Raw genomic sequence first — 16,943 nt, forward strand, 5'->3', positions numbered from 1 at the left:
CTTAAGGGCAAAAACTGCAGTTTCCCAGAGAAATTCTGCCTCAGAACTGCAAGGGTAACTCCTGGTGAGTTTTCAGCCTGCCAGCCTGCCCTAAAGATTTAGATTCAAGAGTGCAACATCAACTCCTGCCTCAGTTACAGATTGATGAGCCTGCCCTATAGATTCTGGACGTGCCAGCCCCCATAATGACATTAGCCAATTCCTTAAAACAGATCTCTTAATATAAATATATGCTATTTGTTCTGTGTCTCTGGAAAACCCTGACTGATACACCAAATACACAAATGCCCCAGTGACCCAACTCATGAGTGAAATTCTGACACAAATTCTCAAGGAGACATGGTGAAGATATTCGCTGCAATATTGTTTTTGTAGGTAGGAAGCTAGAAGCAGCTTAAGTATCCACTAGTGTGGAATGGGTAAGTTATGTGAAGCCATACACTATGGAATTCTCTTCAGCATTACACACAGTGAACTAGCTGTACATCCAGCAGCATGGATAGTTCCCATAGACAGTGAGTACAGAAATACGATGATGTTGAACACAAAGGCATTCATGTATTTTAAAAATACATCCACATGGACTAAGACACTCACACATAAATGTGTGAATATAAAACTGGTGAAATGTGAATAAGATCTCATATTGTACCAGTAGTGATTGTCCCAATGTCCATTTCCTGGTTTTGCTCTTGTCCTATAGTAATGCAAGATTTTACCATTGGAGGAAACTGGGTGAAGGGTACATAGACTCTTTCTGTATTTTTTTTTTTTTGTAACCTTTTATGAACCCATAATTATTTAAAATAAAAAAAATTAAAAAGGTTAATTCAGAGTAGGAGCAGTATGTATAATGTTGATAGTTTGTGAAAGTATACTAAAATATCTATATATTTAAAGTGCCTAAATTAACGTATTTAATGTGCGGATATAGCCAATACTTGAAAAAATACCCCCAAGCACAATGGTTACATTTTGAGATGTGGCCAAGGGACTTTTACGTTGTCAGGGACTGGAACTTTGACTTTTCAATGTATATCCTTCTGCACCAGCCTTAAAACTATGAGTAGATATTTTATTTATAAATTAAAAACAAAGAAAAAAATGAAAAATAACAGATGCACCAAAACAAAACAAAAACAAACCCACTGAGGGTTTAGAGGAATACATGCAAATAAAACAATACATGTCCAACATAATGGAATGGTTTGTCTATATTGGGGGTGGAGGGGTAGGTGGGGAGAAACAGAAGAGAATGAAGGTGAAAAAGAATAGATTTTGAAAATATTTTCAGAAAAATCCTAACTGTATACTTGGATTTGTGTGTGTGTTTATGTGTGTGCGTGTGTGTGTCTAGAGGGCTGTTGGTGGGTGGGGACTGAGCTGACCATGACAGGTGGTCACATAAATGTAATAAGAGTAGTGAAAGGTATTTTGGGAGAGTGTTTAAGATAACTTGCAAGTAATCTCACATTATTTAGAGAACTGTATAAATTCCCAGCTAGAACTGTTAGCAGAGAACCTTTACAAGAGATAAACGGGAATTAAAATCTTAGCTTGCTGCAGTTCTCAAGTCAAAGTTGCCATTGGGTATGTGTTTGAGACCTAAAGGGAAGCCAGAGCCCTTGCCCATTAAGTAGAGTGGCAATAAGGTGGGACCAAAAACAGACCTGTTTTCTCCTGAGAGCCACAAACTAAGAAACGGCAGAGTGTCCATGGTGGTAGTGTCAAGTTTTTTGTCTCTAATGTACTGGAGAGTCTCAATATGTGTGACCAAGTGATACAGTAAGGAGTTTAGCACATAATAAATCACAGTTACTAATCTTGTGCTGTGTCCTTTCGAGATCCTATTTATAATCAGAAAAACAAGTAATTTCTTGGCGCTGACCTATAGGAAATGAAGTTAAGCAGTCTTTGAATGGTGAATTTCTAATTTCATTTGTATACTTGTGATCGTTAAAAAGAAAAATCAGTCCAAAAGTCTGTGGGAATTAAGCTTTATGGGCCAAATGACTTTCCAAATACCAAGTCCCAAAAATGGTATGAAAGTTTGAAGATAAAATCAAGACCATATCCTGGTTACTGTATACTATCAGTCAATAAAGAATCACCAATTTCATTTTCCCTTTGATATTAAACACAACAGCCAGACAGGTCTAATGCATTAAATCAAATGAGAAACTGTTATTTTCCCCTACCAGGAAACACCTATCCACCAATGAAAATCTATTGACAGCTACATGTAAACATTTTACTGCTTTTGCTTTGAGGAAATAAAAAAGATCCAAATCATTTGCTTAAAAAAAAAAAATGGAGAAGTGCAGCAGGTATCTTTACTATGTAAATAATTACACATGAGCGCTGGCCATATTTTTGGAGATTACAAGTGGGAGACACGCTTGAATCAGGGATCCAAACAACACCATTTCAGTCAAGAAGGACTAGGAAGACGCTCTGGGTCAAGCGAAGGGAAGGGGAAAGACAGAAGGCTGAGAAGGGAACAGGAGCAGACAACTCAGAGAAGACTGCAAGGCTGGAGGAAAGGCAGTGAGGTGGGGAAAGCAACTAGGGCGGGCTGTCGGGGGGCTCCTAGGAGCAGAACCCCATCTCCACCTTGTGCTTCTGCAGCCCCTTAGCCAGAGGGCCGAGCAAGGTCTCCAGCTTCAAACACCCAGCAGATGGTCTTTGCTTCTGGCCCCATGATTTCAACCCTCCATTCCTCACCCCTGAAACCTACATGTACCCATTCAGGTGGCCTCCCTGAGTCTCCAGCTGACTGTTCTCTTTGCAATTTTGGAAGATCTCCTTAAAGGAATTCTTCAAGTTGTTTTTAACTTAATTTCTATTTATACCCCATTTGGCAAAATGCTCTGGTGTTCCCTGTTTTCCTCACCTGGTTTTTGAAGGACGCCTTTCCTTCTCAAGCAACTTTTTTACCTTTCTCTGTTCCCTTTATTTGATTACACTTAATCTATTTCAAAGTGTGCTTCAGTAGTCCTCAAAATTCTTGCAAATTATTGGTTTTTCAAGTCTAATTTTTCTAGTTTATTTTTTCTTAACAGCTGTGACATTTTCACTCCAGTTTCTATCTCTAAAATAGATCAAGTGTTTCATTTGTAAAGTTTGCCTTCTCCCAGCAGGATGCTGAATTTCATTGTGGTGACTGCTATCAGATAACTGTTCATCCACAGATAAAAGAAGCCCCAGTTAGTACAATAACATTCCCAACTAGTGGGCTTTTAGGATATTACCTACAAAGATGTTTAACGTTTCATATGTTTAAAGTATTTTTGCTACTGTTATTATTAAAAATAACACATGCAGAGAGGAAAACAAAAAAAAAACAACTATGGGTTTTCCCTCAGTGTTCTCTTTGAGATTTCTGCTTACCTGATAAAGATCATTTCTCATGTTGATGATGTCATTGGAAATCAAACCCGCTGTGACTTCTAGCAGATCCCTCACCAGCTGTGCATGAAGGTGGATGATTGCTAAGTGCAAGACGCTGGAATGAAAAGATAGCGGCATAAATCAACTAAGGTATTAATGAAAAAAAAAAAGACCCCCACCTATGATTAGACTTGTAGACTGAAGCTGGTCCTCATACTTGGTTTTAGTTGTTGTTTTGTTAAGTGCCATTGAGTCGCTGACTCATAGCAACCTTATGTATAACAGAAGGAAACACTGGCTCTAAAAGATTTGAATCCATAGTGTTTTGAATCTGAGGTGGTCATGTGCTCTCCACAGGTTGCTACACACTTATCGACAGTGTCCACCTGGCCTTTGGAATCACTGCTTGACTCTTTGAGCATCCTGTTTCAAGGTCAGGGAGACCCAAGTTCAAATCCCAGCCTCATGTTATAATTTCAGGGAGCTTTCTCCTCTTGCTTTTGTCTGACTTTCCCTGGACTGGTACTAGAAATTGTTCAGAAAAAATTAGTTTCCTCACATAGCTCTGCTACTCTGCCTCTAAAATATAAGAGTGCTAATTTTTTTTTTTTTTAAGATCTTCCTAGAGGAAAGAATGAAGTCAGCCTTTTAATTATTGAGAGAAATCTCTTGAAACAAAGTTTGGAAGTTCAGTGTATTTCTCCCCCACAAATATTCCCTCTGGCTGGAATTGTCTTGCTCCTCTTTTCTGTCTGGAATATGCCTACTCAATCCTTCATATTCCAGTTCAAATTTTGCATCCTTGGAGAAAACTTCCTAGGCAGAGGGAAATGCCCCCTTTCTTGGCTCCTGGGGAGCTCTGTTAACTCTCTAGACTGTGATTTTCTCAGGGGCACATTCTATGGTCTGAGTCAGCCTTACAGTCTTAGCACACAGGTTAAGTACTAAAATAAGAATGACAGTCTGAACCTAGTGGGCTTTTGCTAATGAGGTAAAAAATATTGGCGGGTGCTACACATCACTCCTAGGAACATATATTTTTTAATTAAAGAAATTTTTTTAATTAAAAAAAATTTAATCTTAAAATTAATTAGAAACAATCCAACAATAACAAAAGTGCTTCTATTTACCAAGTATTGTGCTAAGCCTTCAGTATGGATTACACCTCAACACAAAGAAAACAAAAATCCTCACAACTGGACCAATAAGCAACATCATGATAAAGAGAAAAAATGCTGAAGTTGTCAAGGATTTCATTTTACTTGGATCCACAATCAACACCCATGGAAGCACCAGTCAAGAAATAAACAGATGCACTGCATTGAGCAAATCTGCTGCGAAAGTCCTCTTTAAAGGTTTAAAAAGCAAAGATGTCACCTTGAAAACTAAGGTGTGCCTGACCCAAGCCATGGTGTTTTCAATCCCCTCATATGCATGCAAAAGCTGGACAATGAATAAGGAGGACAGAAGGACTGTTGCATTTGAATTATGTTTTGGTGAAGAATACTGAATACACCATGGACTGCCAGAAAAGTGAACAAATCTGTCTTGGATGAAGTACAGCCAGGATGCTCCTCAAACGCAAGGATGGTAAGACTTCCTCCCACGTATTTTAGACATGTTATCAGGAGGGACCAGTCCCTGGAGAAGGGCATCATGCTTGGTAAAGTAGAGGACCAGAGAAAAAGAGGAAGACCCTCAGTGGGATGGGCTGACACACTGGCTACAACAGTGGGCTCAAACATAGCAATGATTGTGAGGATGGCGCAGAACTGAGTAGCGTTTCATTCGGTTGTACGTAGGGTTGTTATGAGTCAGAACTGACTCAATGGCACCTAACATAACATGCTAAGCACTTTACATGCATTATCTTATTTATCGTAAGAATTCTATGAGGTAGGTAATATTATCCTCATTTTTCAGATGATGAAACAGAGACTTTTAAGTGCAACATAACTCAGCCCAGGTCACACAGCTAGTAAATGGTGAAGCTAGGATTCAAGCCCAGGTATGTCTCACTCCAAAGCCACCTCTTCATCTCTTAAACTATTCTGCTTAAGGCAAACATGTGGACTGCTCTACCTAGCTGCAGATGAACATTTAAACAAATGATTACTCCAAAATATAGATTGAAATGGTGAGCACAAAGTATCCCATAGTAGCAGCACATCCAGGATTTAAGCCACTCCTTAGAATTTCTCTAATTTAAAGATAAAAGGTGCCATTTTATTCAGGTCTCTTTTCTGGGTCTGGGCTTTCTTAGTAATAGCGAGTATATTTTATTTGGGATTAACACTGGCATTAAATAGGAGGGCCTAAAAAAATGAAACTGTGAATTTATTACTTTAGAATGATTCATTACCCAGAATGACTTCAGGGCTTCACTACTGTCTCCTAAAACGTGATGCTGGAAGATGATGTCTGAAATGTGTCTAAGGCCTGACGCAGACATGATGCACGTATACCAAGAAAAATGTTGTCCTTTAAAAACTGCCTAAAAATTTCCATGTGCACCTCAGCATTTCAGAGCAGAAGTTCATTCCCCCTCCCCCATGAATCTTCACACCCTTGTGGGAATTTCCCCAATAACAGAAGTCTTATTTTTAATTTTTTTATTGTATTTTCTGTGATGACTAATGGCCACAGGATGAAAAGTTCTGAGCTGTGATGGTCAAAAGCTGCCCCTTGTCTATACTCTTTATGTGGACTCCCTTCTGGTCTCCCCAAATCCCGCCTCTCTGGCCTCTAGCTTTGGCTAGCCCCCAGAACCCACCTGTGTGAGTGTGTCTGGGGTCCTGCGAGGTGGCTCTAATGATTCACTCTCTGCTTGTACAAGGAAAAACCTTTCCTTGGCCTCTCCTCCTATGTCCAGGGTTCTTACACCTGTGTACACTTTCCCCTCTGGTACCCGCTTGAATGCACATACCTCGTTTCCCTCTCTACAATCTTCCCTTCCGACACCAGCAGCCACTTTCTAACTTGTATGTGCTTGTCTTTCTTAGATTTATCAATTAGGCAGGTTCCTGAAAATGTCACCTGTCCTGTCTTGGTTAACCGCGTTCTCTTATGGCTATATGCTACTGAAAGCTAAGTGGGTTATTTTAACCCTGGAAAAAACATTCTGCTGTTCATGGCATTCATTACACGAAGACAGCCGTACCGGTTCCTCTCATACTGTATAACAAGGCCAGTGGTTATACCACATCCTTGGTTACACTGCAAGGAATGAGAACAAAGGTCTCTGCTTGAAACCCTGAGGCTGGCACTTTCCTAAAGCGTTTGGTACAGGTTTTAAACTGACATTTAAAAAATAGCACCCAAGAGCTCTTCCACAGAAAAGGGTTTCTCAGTGTTGACACTATTTTAGGAAGGTTTTAGATAAGGCAGCTGACTTGAATCTGAAGGCTGCTGCCTCTTGTTGTTTTTAATAGACGTTTGAGATCATTTTAGAAGTCTCAATGAAAGGACTAAGAGAACCATTTTAGAAAGAAGTCAGGTGGCTTTGCAAATATGATCTCAGTCATAAAAGGAATGGAAGGCATGGTGTTTGGAATTTTAGACTCCCACACAACATGGGCTGGAGCAGTCATTAGAATCTGATCCAGTCACAGACTAGTAACGGTTAACAGAGAAAGCAGAGGAGGAACCAGCAGCTGGGAAAGAATGACAATTACTACTACTTCTTTTTTTTTTTTTTTGAGTACACTGTATGTATTAGAAATCCACCACTTGTCTGTCAGTTTGACGTATTGTCTGTGGCGGCTTGCGTACTGCTTTGCTGCTGGAAGCCATGGCACCAGTATTTCAAGTATCAGCAGAGTCATTAATGGTGGACAAGTTCCAGCGGAGCTTCCAGGCTAAGAAAGACTAGGAAGAAAGACCTGGTGATCTACTTCCAAAAATTAACCAATGAAAACCTTATCAATCACAACAGAATATTGTCTGATATAGTGCTGGAAGATGGTTGGAAGGCACTACACTAACTGCTGCAACAATGGCCTCAAACATACCAGTGATCATGAAAATGGCAGCAGTAAGGTCACCATGAGTCAGGGATGACTCTATGGCAACTAATAACAATAACAACATCATATTATGTAGTTCAGATAACAGTCCTTCTGGAATTTGATTAGGACTCTTCAAATATTGTTCTAATAAATAAAGCAAGACTTGTCATAAAAGTACAATTCCCTACACACATCTTAGTTTTCTTGCCCAGTAAGATGTATTGTCAGATGAATACTCCCAGCCATTCTAAAATCTAACAGGTGATAGAAATAGTACAACCCAGACCACCCAGTGCCGTCGACAGAGAAGCAAATTATGCTACTTAACGTTATTGACATTATCTTCCAGTTACAAGACCTAATAACTTTGAACAGTTCTTTTTATTGTGAGCAATGCTGTGTATTCAATGCTTTTCTCTCTGCCTTAACTCAAAACAACCCTTGTCGTGCAGAAGTTCTGACTCACCTGTCCCCATTCTCATCCTGCACTGCAGTAAGATGGCGCTGGACCGCCAGCAGCATCTTCACGTCTCCTGTTACCGCATAGTCAAAAAGGGCATTGGCGTGCCGCTTGGCAAGCTGCATAGCCTTCTCTAGAAAGAGGTTATCTGCAAGGCAAAGAGCATGATCAGAGTTGAGTTTCGTATACTTGCTCTACAGACACGGCATGCTCAAGGCAAAAACCATCAGTATCCCTGTTCTGACACCTCAAACACATCGTTTTAGTTGAAAATGCTCCTTTCAGTGATCCTGGATTGTGTCCATTAGAAAAAGCTGGACACTGGCTCACTCATGAATATGGTTAGAGACTGATCTGAAAATTTCTGTCCATGGCTTGTTAGGGGAAAAAAAGTTCAGAAATGTCTGTTATTTTAAGGGCAAATAAGCAAGCCCCAAATAACTGATGGGATTTTGCTGTAATTTTAGATAATTATCCTCCTAGTGAAATAAGGAAACCCTGGTGGTGTAGTGGTTAAGTGCTACGGTTCTTAACCCAAAAGTTGGCAGTTTGAATCCACTAGGCACTCCCTGGAAAGTCTATGGGGCATTTCTACTCTGTCCTAAAGGGTCGCTATGAGTTGGAATCGACTCGATGGCAACGGGTTGGTTATGGGTAGTGAAATAAATCTTTATTGAAGTAACTTCTCATTAAAAGTGTCAAAAATATCAAAGTGTCAAAAATCAGAGTCTCAGCTCTAGACAGTGTTTTTGTGAAATTTACTTCCTCGAGGTCAGCAGTTGGCAAATTATGGCTTATGGGTCCATGGAGCCCTGGTGGCATAGTTGTGAAGAACTATGGTTGCTAACCAAAAGGTTGGCAGTATGAATCCACCAGCCACTCCTTAGAAACCCTATGGGACAGTTCTATTCTGTCCTCTAGGGTCACTATGAGTTGAAATTGACTTGACAGCAAAGGGTTTTTTATGGGGGCCAAATCCAGCAGGCAACCTGTTTTTATATAACCCCCTAGCTAAGGCAAGGTTTGTACATTTGTAAAGGGAGAAAAAAAGAAAAAAGGATACAGGATATGTGACAGAGATCACAGTGGCCTTGAGTCTAAATATCTAATATCTTTGCCTTTACAAAAAAAGTCTTCCGAGGACGATCCAGGATGACCTAGAATCATGACACATACTCTGATAGGACTGGCTCAAAGTACATACAAAAGGACACTGTCTCTCTTAATCCTAACTCTTCAAAGCATGTGACAGGATAAAAGAAATGTTTCTATTTTCTGGCAAAGTTCCAATTCAATATGACCGTCAAGTTAACCTCTAGAGAAGGGTAACTACTGAAGTTATGGAAACTGTTCTATATTATCAGTGCTAGAAATAAAGTGATTATCTTTCAAAGTACCCAACAACCGTGTGATTACGACTGGAGAATGAGCATGTAAATTTCTGTACTTTATGTTCAAAGATAATACTGGGAAAACAGAAAGCACAGTGTGACTAAAATGACCTGACATACACTCTTCAACGGACGTACAAAGAACTTTGGGATTTTTAAGGGCACAGTGCACTGGGTATTGATATGCCATCTTTAGATTAACAGAAAATAAACCTATCTTTTGGAAGTAGCTTTCTACACCTAGAATGGACTATCCTCCCCACCCCCAACCAATACAATATAATGATCCTGTGATCACTCACCCTGAAACCTGCAATTCTCTTCCTTTACTCCTACTGTATACGTCAGAGTAACCCCGTCATGCCCATTGCTGGACTTCTTATCTTGCTCTGTGGTTTCAGTTACTTTCCCAGAAAGATTTATAACATCTCTGTCATCACTTTTGTCACAACCTTCATGGTCTTTTTTAGATGGGGTGCCTATGGTTCCTAAGATAAATGCAAAAGCATTAGCCTTTTTCTTGCAAAGTCTATTAAGTTACAATTCATGGTTTTAATGAAGGTCAGATAAAGGCAGGAAGCAAGTTTATTGCATAGAAAAAAAAAATCATTTAAAATTCTTTCCAAAATGGTCATACCATTAAGTGACATGTTTTGGAGCTATTTTAAACTCTCACTTCTAAAAATTTACATCTCATTTTGTTTATCTGTAAAGCAGAAAAAAGGAAATAAAGCTCTTCTGTGAGTTCCAGGAATTTTTAAGTGAAAAATTTAAAGTTGTTGAAAGCTAGAGCAGTTGTTGTTTCTCCTATTGCTAATTAACAAAGGAAGTTGAAAAGATGTGATCTCAATTCATATTCCTTAGTATGTGGAACTTTCAGAGCACCATTTCTGATCACGATCTTCTGGGTCTGACCAGGTTATCTCACAGGTATTATGAGTGCAGTTAGATATTATGGGCAGATCTAGTTCAAATCCTGGTTCTGTCACTTACAGCTATCTGCCTTCAGCAAGAAATTAACATTTTTTCTAAACCTCAGTATCCCCTGACTGAAGAATGGAAATACTAATATTCTTCTTACAAAGCAGTCTTGAAGATTACAATTAAAACATGTAAAAGTACCTGGCATAAAACAGGCATTCCATAAACGGGAATATTTTATTGTATTATTTCTTCAGTGGATATACTAGGATGGACATGTAATATAAACTATGAACACATGGTGTAACAACTGCCACTGAGGGATGCATTTGGTGGGGAAAAGGCCAACCCTATAAAACTATAAATGACTGCAAAAGCATGTTATTTTAGGAAAAAAACCAGAAAATAGATCCGGTAATTTTTTATTCTTAATTAGCTTACTGCTCATATAATTCCCCTGTTCATGACATTTACAAAGGAAATATAAACAAAGCATCTAAATAGAGTTAATACCCTCCACAGGACATAAAGATGTTTTAGGAAACATCTTCTTAGTTTATCTATTATATTATTCCATTTTCTCAAAATGATAACGTTGTGATGAGTAATGATTAAAAAAAAAATTTGTTTTCATGAGTCAGAGTCAACACCACAGCAGCTAGTTCATACCACTCAGTGAATGGTGAGGTGAACCAGAGAATAGTTTCATGATGTAAAGCGGGCAGTGCACCAACTGATTTAAAAAAAAAAACCTTTTTCATATTAATTTTTTTATTCCTTCTTCAAAATTAAAAACACAACAAACTATTAATTACCGTGCTTCATCCCAGCATTAGATTTAGTGGTTCCAGAATGGAAGGTGATTCCACCATATGTAGGAAATCCATAGGGTGGGAAGCCATACCCTGAAATGGCAAATGAGACATTAAGATGATTTCTAAAAGACTCAGCAAACCTTGGTCCTTCCCTCATGAAAGCACGGACTTGGGTGTGGGAAGACTCTGTCTGTACCCAGTGTTTCTGCTGAGTTCCTAAAACACACCATGGGGGTTGTGAGACAACTGGCATTCTCCTTTGGCAAAATTCACATGTAGGCAACCAGGAAGTGCCCTAGGCTTGGGGCACCATGGGGCAGTTCACGCTGGAGAAAATCTCCCACTCCTTCGCTAAGGGAATAATAGGTTAATGGTGAGTGGTCACGCCCAAATTCAGACTTGCTACACAGGAGATATTATAATGACCTTCGGGGGAAAAAACCAAACCAAACAAAACACAGAAAAACCAACAAAACAAAAAAAGACAGAAAATCTTCTAAATGAAAAAATGGCGACTGGTATCCATTTTCATGGATTTTTGGTAGGAGTATAAATTGGTAAGACTCTTTGGGGAAGCAGCTGACAGTAGATATTGTACCCTTTGACAAGAGTAATTTTACCTCAAAAAACCCACTTAAAAAAAAAATCTGAAATAAAAGAAAAGCTATGTGGACAGAGGAATTTAGTAGAGCATTTTATACAGAAAACAAGAAATAACATTCAGGTAAGTTATTCTAAGGTTTGTTTACTTCGTGAAATATGATGAGTCTTTAAACATGATGCATTTGTTAATGTGTGAGGTAAAAGCAGCATCTAGAACTCTATATAGTCATGGTACAATGGTAATAAACAGCTAATACAAAGAAATGGATGAAAATACTATATACCATGATCGCAGTTGTACTTGGGAAAATGAGTAAGTACATATTATTATAATCTATACACAGAAAAAAAAAATAGGAAGTGGTTAACCTTGGGTGGCGGGATTTTATGTATTTTCAAATTTCTATAATGTAGTCTATATAATTAGATCTTTTCAATGTTTCCAAAAAACACCAAGACAACTACGCAAAAACCAAAAGAAAAAAAGAAAAACCTCAAAACAAACGAAATACCAAAACAACCCACCAGAACCAAAGAACAAAAACAAAGTAAAAGAGATAGCTAGCCTTGGGTGACTTCTTTTTTTTCTTAATGGTTTTTGGTATTATCTATATATTATAAAATGAACATGTATTTCTTTGAAAATAAAAAAAAATTTATTTGTTGGGAACTTTTAATTAATTTACTATATCATAGACAATAATGCCACAGTTACTCAAACCAAAGACATGCTCATAAACTTAAAAAAAGAAAATTCTACCCTCTCCAATACGAAAAAGCTTTAGAAAGAGTATACTTTATTCTTACCTGGGCCAGTACTTCCAGTACCCCCTCCTCCGCTGCCACTACCAAACATGCCTCCACCTCCAGCTCCAGCACCACTACCACCACCGAAACTATCCGAAAAATTGGGCATGAGCTTCTGCCGTTTCCTCTGCACTTCCTCTTTATCTGCATTTAAAGAGACGTAGGCCAAAAAGGAAGAGAAACCAGAGGAGAAAAGATTGATTCAGTTCTACTACTAGCCACAGAAAGTATATTGATTCTGATGGTATTTTTAAACACTGAAGGAGGAAGAGGAGCCAAATTTCAAGAAGTTTTATATTTATTCCAATGGGTAACTAGACCGAGAACCAACCTCAGAGATACCACAGAACAGCACACACCCAAATCGTCTCCACAGCAGTTAAGTTCCCAGTGTTGCTAAAATTAGTGGAAGACTAGACTGCCCATGAAAGAGTAAGATACTGAGTAAGAAAACACCACTAGGCATTTTTGAGTTGGAATCGACTCGATGGCAATGGATACTGGGCATTTTCACTTGGTCACAGAAATCAACTATTAGTAATCAGCTAACATTTATTGTGTATCTATTAAGAGCTAGGAGTCCCTGGGTGGTGAAATGGCTGACACACTCAGCTGCTAACTAAAAGGTTGGAAGTAGGAGCCCATCCAGAGGTGCCCTGGAAAAAAAGCCTGGCAATCTACTTCTTAGAAATCAGCCATTGAAAACCCTACAGAGCACAGTTCTACTCAGACACTCATGGGGTCACCATGAGTCACAGCTGAGTTGACTGCAACTGGTTTATTGTGAGCTAAGTGCTGGGGATAAAGAGAAGCATGACATAAAGTTTTTGCTGTCAAGGGCCCTTGATATTATTTTCAGGTTGTGGGGGAAGAGAGAAACAGAGCATTATAAGGCTATATATGTTAAATTCATGGTGCAGATCGGTGTTCTAGGAGGTGAGGGAAGGATTTAGGAGGTCCAGGTGGGCTGGGAAATTCAAGAAAGGCTTCCAAGAGGAGGAGTCCCAGGATCAACTTTATATACGGAAGGGAAAAGGGAGATGTTCTGGGAAAGGGATACAGGAAGAACAAAGTAATGAGGGAAAGAAAGTGCACGGAGTGCATAACAGAACAGTAGTAGATAGTATGGCTGAAGTGCAGGCTTACTATAAGCAATTTCTGTGAAATAGACTGATTGGAGTCACACTGTGGAGTGCCTGGAATATGAAGCGAAGAGATTTTACTGCTTTTCATCAATTTTTTAAAATTGTACTTTAGATGAAGGTTTACAAACTAGTTTCTCATTAAACAGTATACACATTTTTTTATGACACTGGTTAACAACCCCATGACATGTTACCACTCTCCCTCTCTCGAACCTTGGATTCCCTTTTAGTAGCGTTCCTGTCTCCTAGGCCTTGCCCCTGGGCTGTTGTGCCCCTTTAGACTCGTTTCGTTTTATGGGCCTGTCTAATCTTTGGATGAAGGGTGAACCTAAAGAGTGACTTCATTATTGAGCTAAAAGGGTATCTGGGGGCCATACTCTTGGGGTTTTCTCCAGTCTGTGTCAGGCCAGTAAGTCTGGTCTTTTTTTGTGAGTTAGAATTTAGTTCTACATTTTTCTCCAGCTCTGTCCAGGACCCTCTATTGTGATCCCTGTCAGAACAGGGTAGATGTGGTCCATAAGTCCTTTGGACTAATCTTTCCCTTGCGTCTTTAGTTTTCTTCATTCTCCCTTGCTCCCAAAGGGGTGAGACCAGTGGAGTATCTTAGATGGCCGCTCACAGGCTTTTGAGACCCCAGGTGCTACACACCAAAGTAGAATGTAGAACATTTTCTTTATAAATTGTGCTGTGCCAATTGAGCTAGATGTTCCCCAAGACCATGGTCCCCACAGCCCTCAGCCCAGCAATTCTGTCCCTTAGGGAGTTTAGATGTGCCTATGGAGCTTCCATATGGAGCTTCCATAACCTTGTCTTGTACAAGTTGCGCTGGCTTCCCCAGTATTTTGTACTGTCTTACCCTTCGCCAAAGTTACCATTTATCTATCGTCTATTTAGTATTTTTCCATCCCCACCCCTCCCTGCCTCAGAACTATCAAAGATTGTTATTTTTGTGTGTAAACCTTTTTATGAGTTTTTACAGTAATGGTCTCATACAATATTTGTCTTTTTGTGGCTGACTTATTTCACTCAGCATAATGCTTTCCAGATTCATCCATGTAATGAGATGCTTCAGAGTTTCATCACTGTTCTTTATGGTTGCATAATACTCCATTGTGTGTATGCATCATAGTTTGTTTATCCACTCATCTGCTAATGGGCATCTAGGTTGTTTGAATCTTTTCTGCTATTGTGAACAATGCTGCCAATGAACATGGGTGTGCGTATGTCTATTCTTGTGACGACTCTTATTTCTCTAGGATATATTTCTAGAAGTGGGATTGCTGCATCATATGGTATTTCTAGTTCTAGCTTTCTACGGAAGCACCATATTGTTTTCCAAAATGCTTGTATCATTTTGCATTCCTACCAGCAGTGCATAAGAGTTCCAATCTCCCCTCAGCCTCTCCAACATCTGTTATTTCCTGTTTTTTTGATTCATGCTAGCAATGCTGGGGTCAGATTGTATCTCATTGTGATTTTAATTTGCATTTCTCTAATGGCTAGTGATCGGGAGCATTTCCTCATGTGTCTGTTAGCCACTTGAATGTGGCTGTTAGCCACTCATGTCTGTTCACCACTTGGTGAAGCATCTATTCATTTCCTTTGCCCATTTTTTAACTGGAGTATTTGTCTTTTTGTTGTAGAGGTGTTGGATTTTCTTACAGATTTCAGAGATCAGACCTTTGTCTGATTTGTAAAAGCCAAAATTTTTTTTCCCAACCTGTAGGTTCCTTTTTACTCTCTTGGTGAAGTCTTTTGATGAGCATTAAGTGTTTAGTTTTTAGAAAATCCCAGTTATCTAGCTTAATTTTCTGGAGTTTGTGTGTTGTTGGTTATGGTTTGTATCCTGTTAGTGCTGTGTATTAGGGCCTCTAACGTTGATCCTATTTTTTCTTCTATGAACTTTATAGTTTTTGGCTTTATATTTAGGTATTTGATCCATTTTGAGTTAGTTTTTGTTTACGGTGTGAGGTATGGGTCCTGTTTCTCTTTCTTGCAGATGGACATCCAGTTTTGCCAGCACTATTTGTTAAAAAGGCTGTCTTTTCCCCATTTGATGGACTTTGGGCCCTTGTCAAAGATCAGGTAACAATGTATCTGTTGCTGTACCAGTAGCAGGCTGTTTTGACTACCGTAGCTATATCGCAGGTTCTGGGGTCAGGTAGTGCAAGTCCTCCTACTTTATTCCTCTTCTTCAGTAGTGCCTTACTTATCTGAGGTGAAGTAAAGGGATTTAATGTACAGGCAGGGAAGCCACTCAATGTTTCTAACAGGGGAACATGTGTACAGAGTGGTGCTTTAGGACAATTCATCTGTCACTTGTGAATGTTGTTTTTGTTAGTTGCCAACCAGTCGATTCCTACTCATGGCGACCCCATGTGTTACACAGTAGGACTGTGCTCTATAGGTTTTTTTTTTGGCTATAATCTTAATGCAAGCAGATCACCAGGCCTTCTTCCCTGGTACCACTGGATGGGTCTGAAATACCAACCCTTAGGTTACCAGTCGAGTGCAAACCATTTGCACCACCCAGGGATTTTCTACTGGTGCATAGGAGATACTAAAGAAGGGTCAAAGTGACAGGCAGAGACAGTGCAGATGTAACATAATGGGGACTATCCCTTAGTAGTCACCATGATAATAAGTGAATCCCAGAAATACAATGAAAGGGGAATCTGTACATGAGATATGGGAAACTGAAAGTCTGAGACTGCTACTTGAGTAAAATAGAGTGTGAGACTTTTGACTGTGCAGGTCTAGATGCTGTTTAGGCATTCTTCTCTCATTCCAGTGATTGCTGTTTTTGTATTACTGTCATTTTGCTTCACTTCTCTCTATCTGAGCCCCATTATCCCTTCTTGGCTCTCCCGCTGCCTCTGTGCTTTATTATTGTGTTCTTGCTTCTTCTTCTCTTTCTCTTCTCCGACCTTCCTATCATATTTCTTCCTTCTCCCTTCTGGCCTAAAGGAGTGGAAGTGTTTTGTTTTGCTTTGCTTTGTTTTAAACTAAATAAATAACCAATATAGTGTTATTTTTTCAGCCAGGAGGCCAATATTTAACTACTGTCCTGTTTCTTTCTTTCTTTTTTATTGTGCTTTAGTTGAAAGTTTACAGAGCAAATTAGTTTCTCATTAAACAATTAATACACAAATTGTTTTGTGACACTGGGTGCCAACCCCACAACACGTCAACACTCTGCCCTTCTCAACAACTGTCCTGTTTCTGATTCTTCAATGTCAGTTTTTGTCATAGTTTATGTTCAGAGACATCTTCCTTATTTCTAATTCTTTGATTGTTTCAGTCACCTCAGGGTTAGGCAGAAGGTTGTTACCCTGTTGTTTACTGATTATCTCATGATCATCTAAGTGCAGCTAAAAGATTAACAGGGGGAGGTAGGGTAACGA

At 39.3% G+C, this 16,943-nt stretch overlaps 1 protein-coding gene across 3 annotated transcripts in view; it reads right to left on the reverse strand.

The window, feature by feature from the left end:
* The window catches only part of NFKB1 (nuclear factor kappa B subunit 1), a 137,549-nt gene that overhangs the window by 17,955 nt on the left and 102,651 nt on the right, over positions 1-16,943 (reverse strand). For all 3 annotated transcript variants that reach the window (XM_049885602.1, XM_049885601.1, XM_049885600.1), the window contains 5 exons: positions 12,395-12,538; positions 10,985-11,074; positions 9,551-9,736; positions 7,864-8,005; positions 3,391-3,505 (listed from right to left, as the gene is read on the reverse strand). In XM_049885602.1, the coding sequence (XP_049741559.1) occupies positions 3,391-3,505; positions 7,864-8,005; positions 9,551-9,736; positions 10,985-11,074; positions 12,395-12,538 (677 nt within the window). The remainder of the gene's footprint in view (positions 1-3,390; positions 3,506-7,863; positions 8,006-9,550; positions 9,737-10,984; positions 11,075-12,394; positions 12,539-16,943) is intronic.

Source organism: Elephas maximus, chromosome 5, assembly GCF_024166365.1.
Source record: "Elephas maximus indicus isolate mEleMax1 chromosome 5, mEleMax1 primary haplotype, whole genome shotgun sequence".
NCBI classification, from domain to species: Eukaryota; Metazoa; Chordata; class Mammalia; order Proboscidea; family Elephantidae; genus Elephas; species Elephas maximus.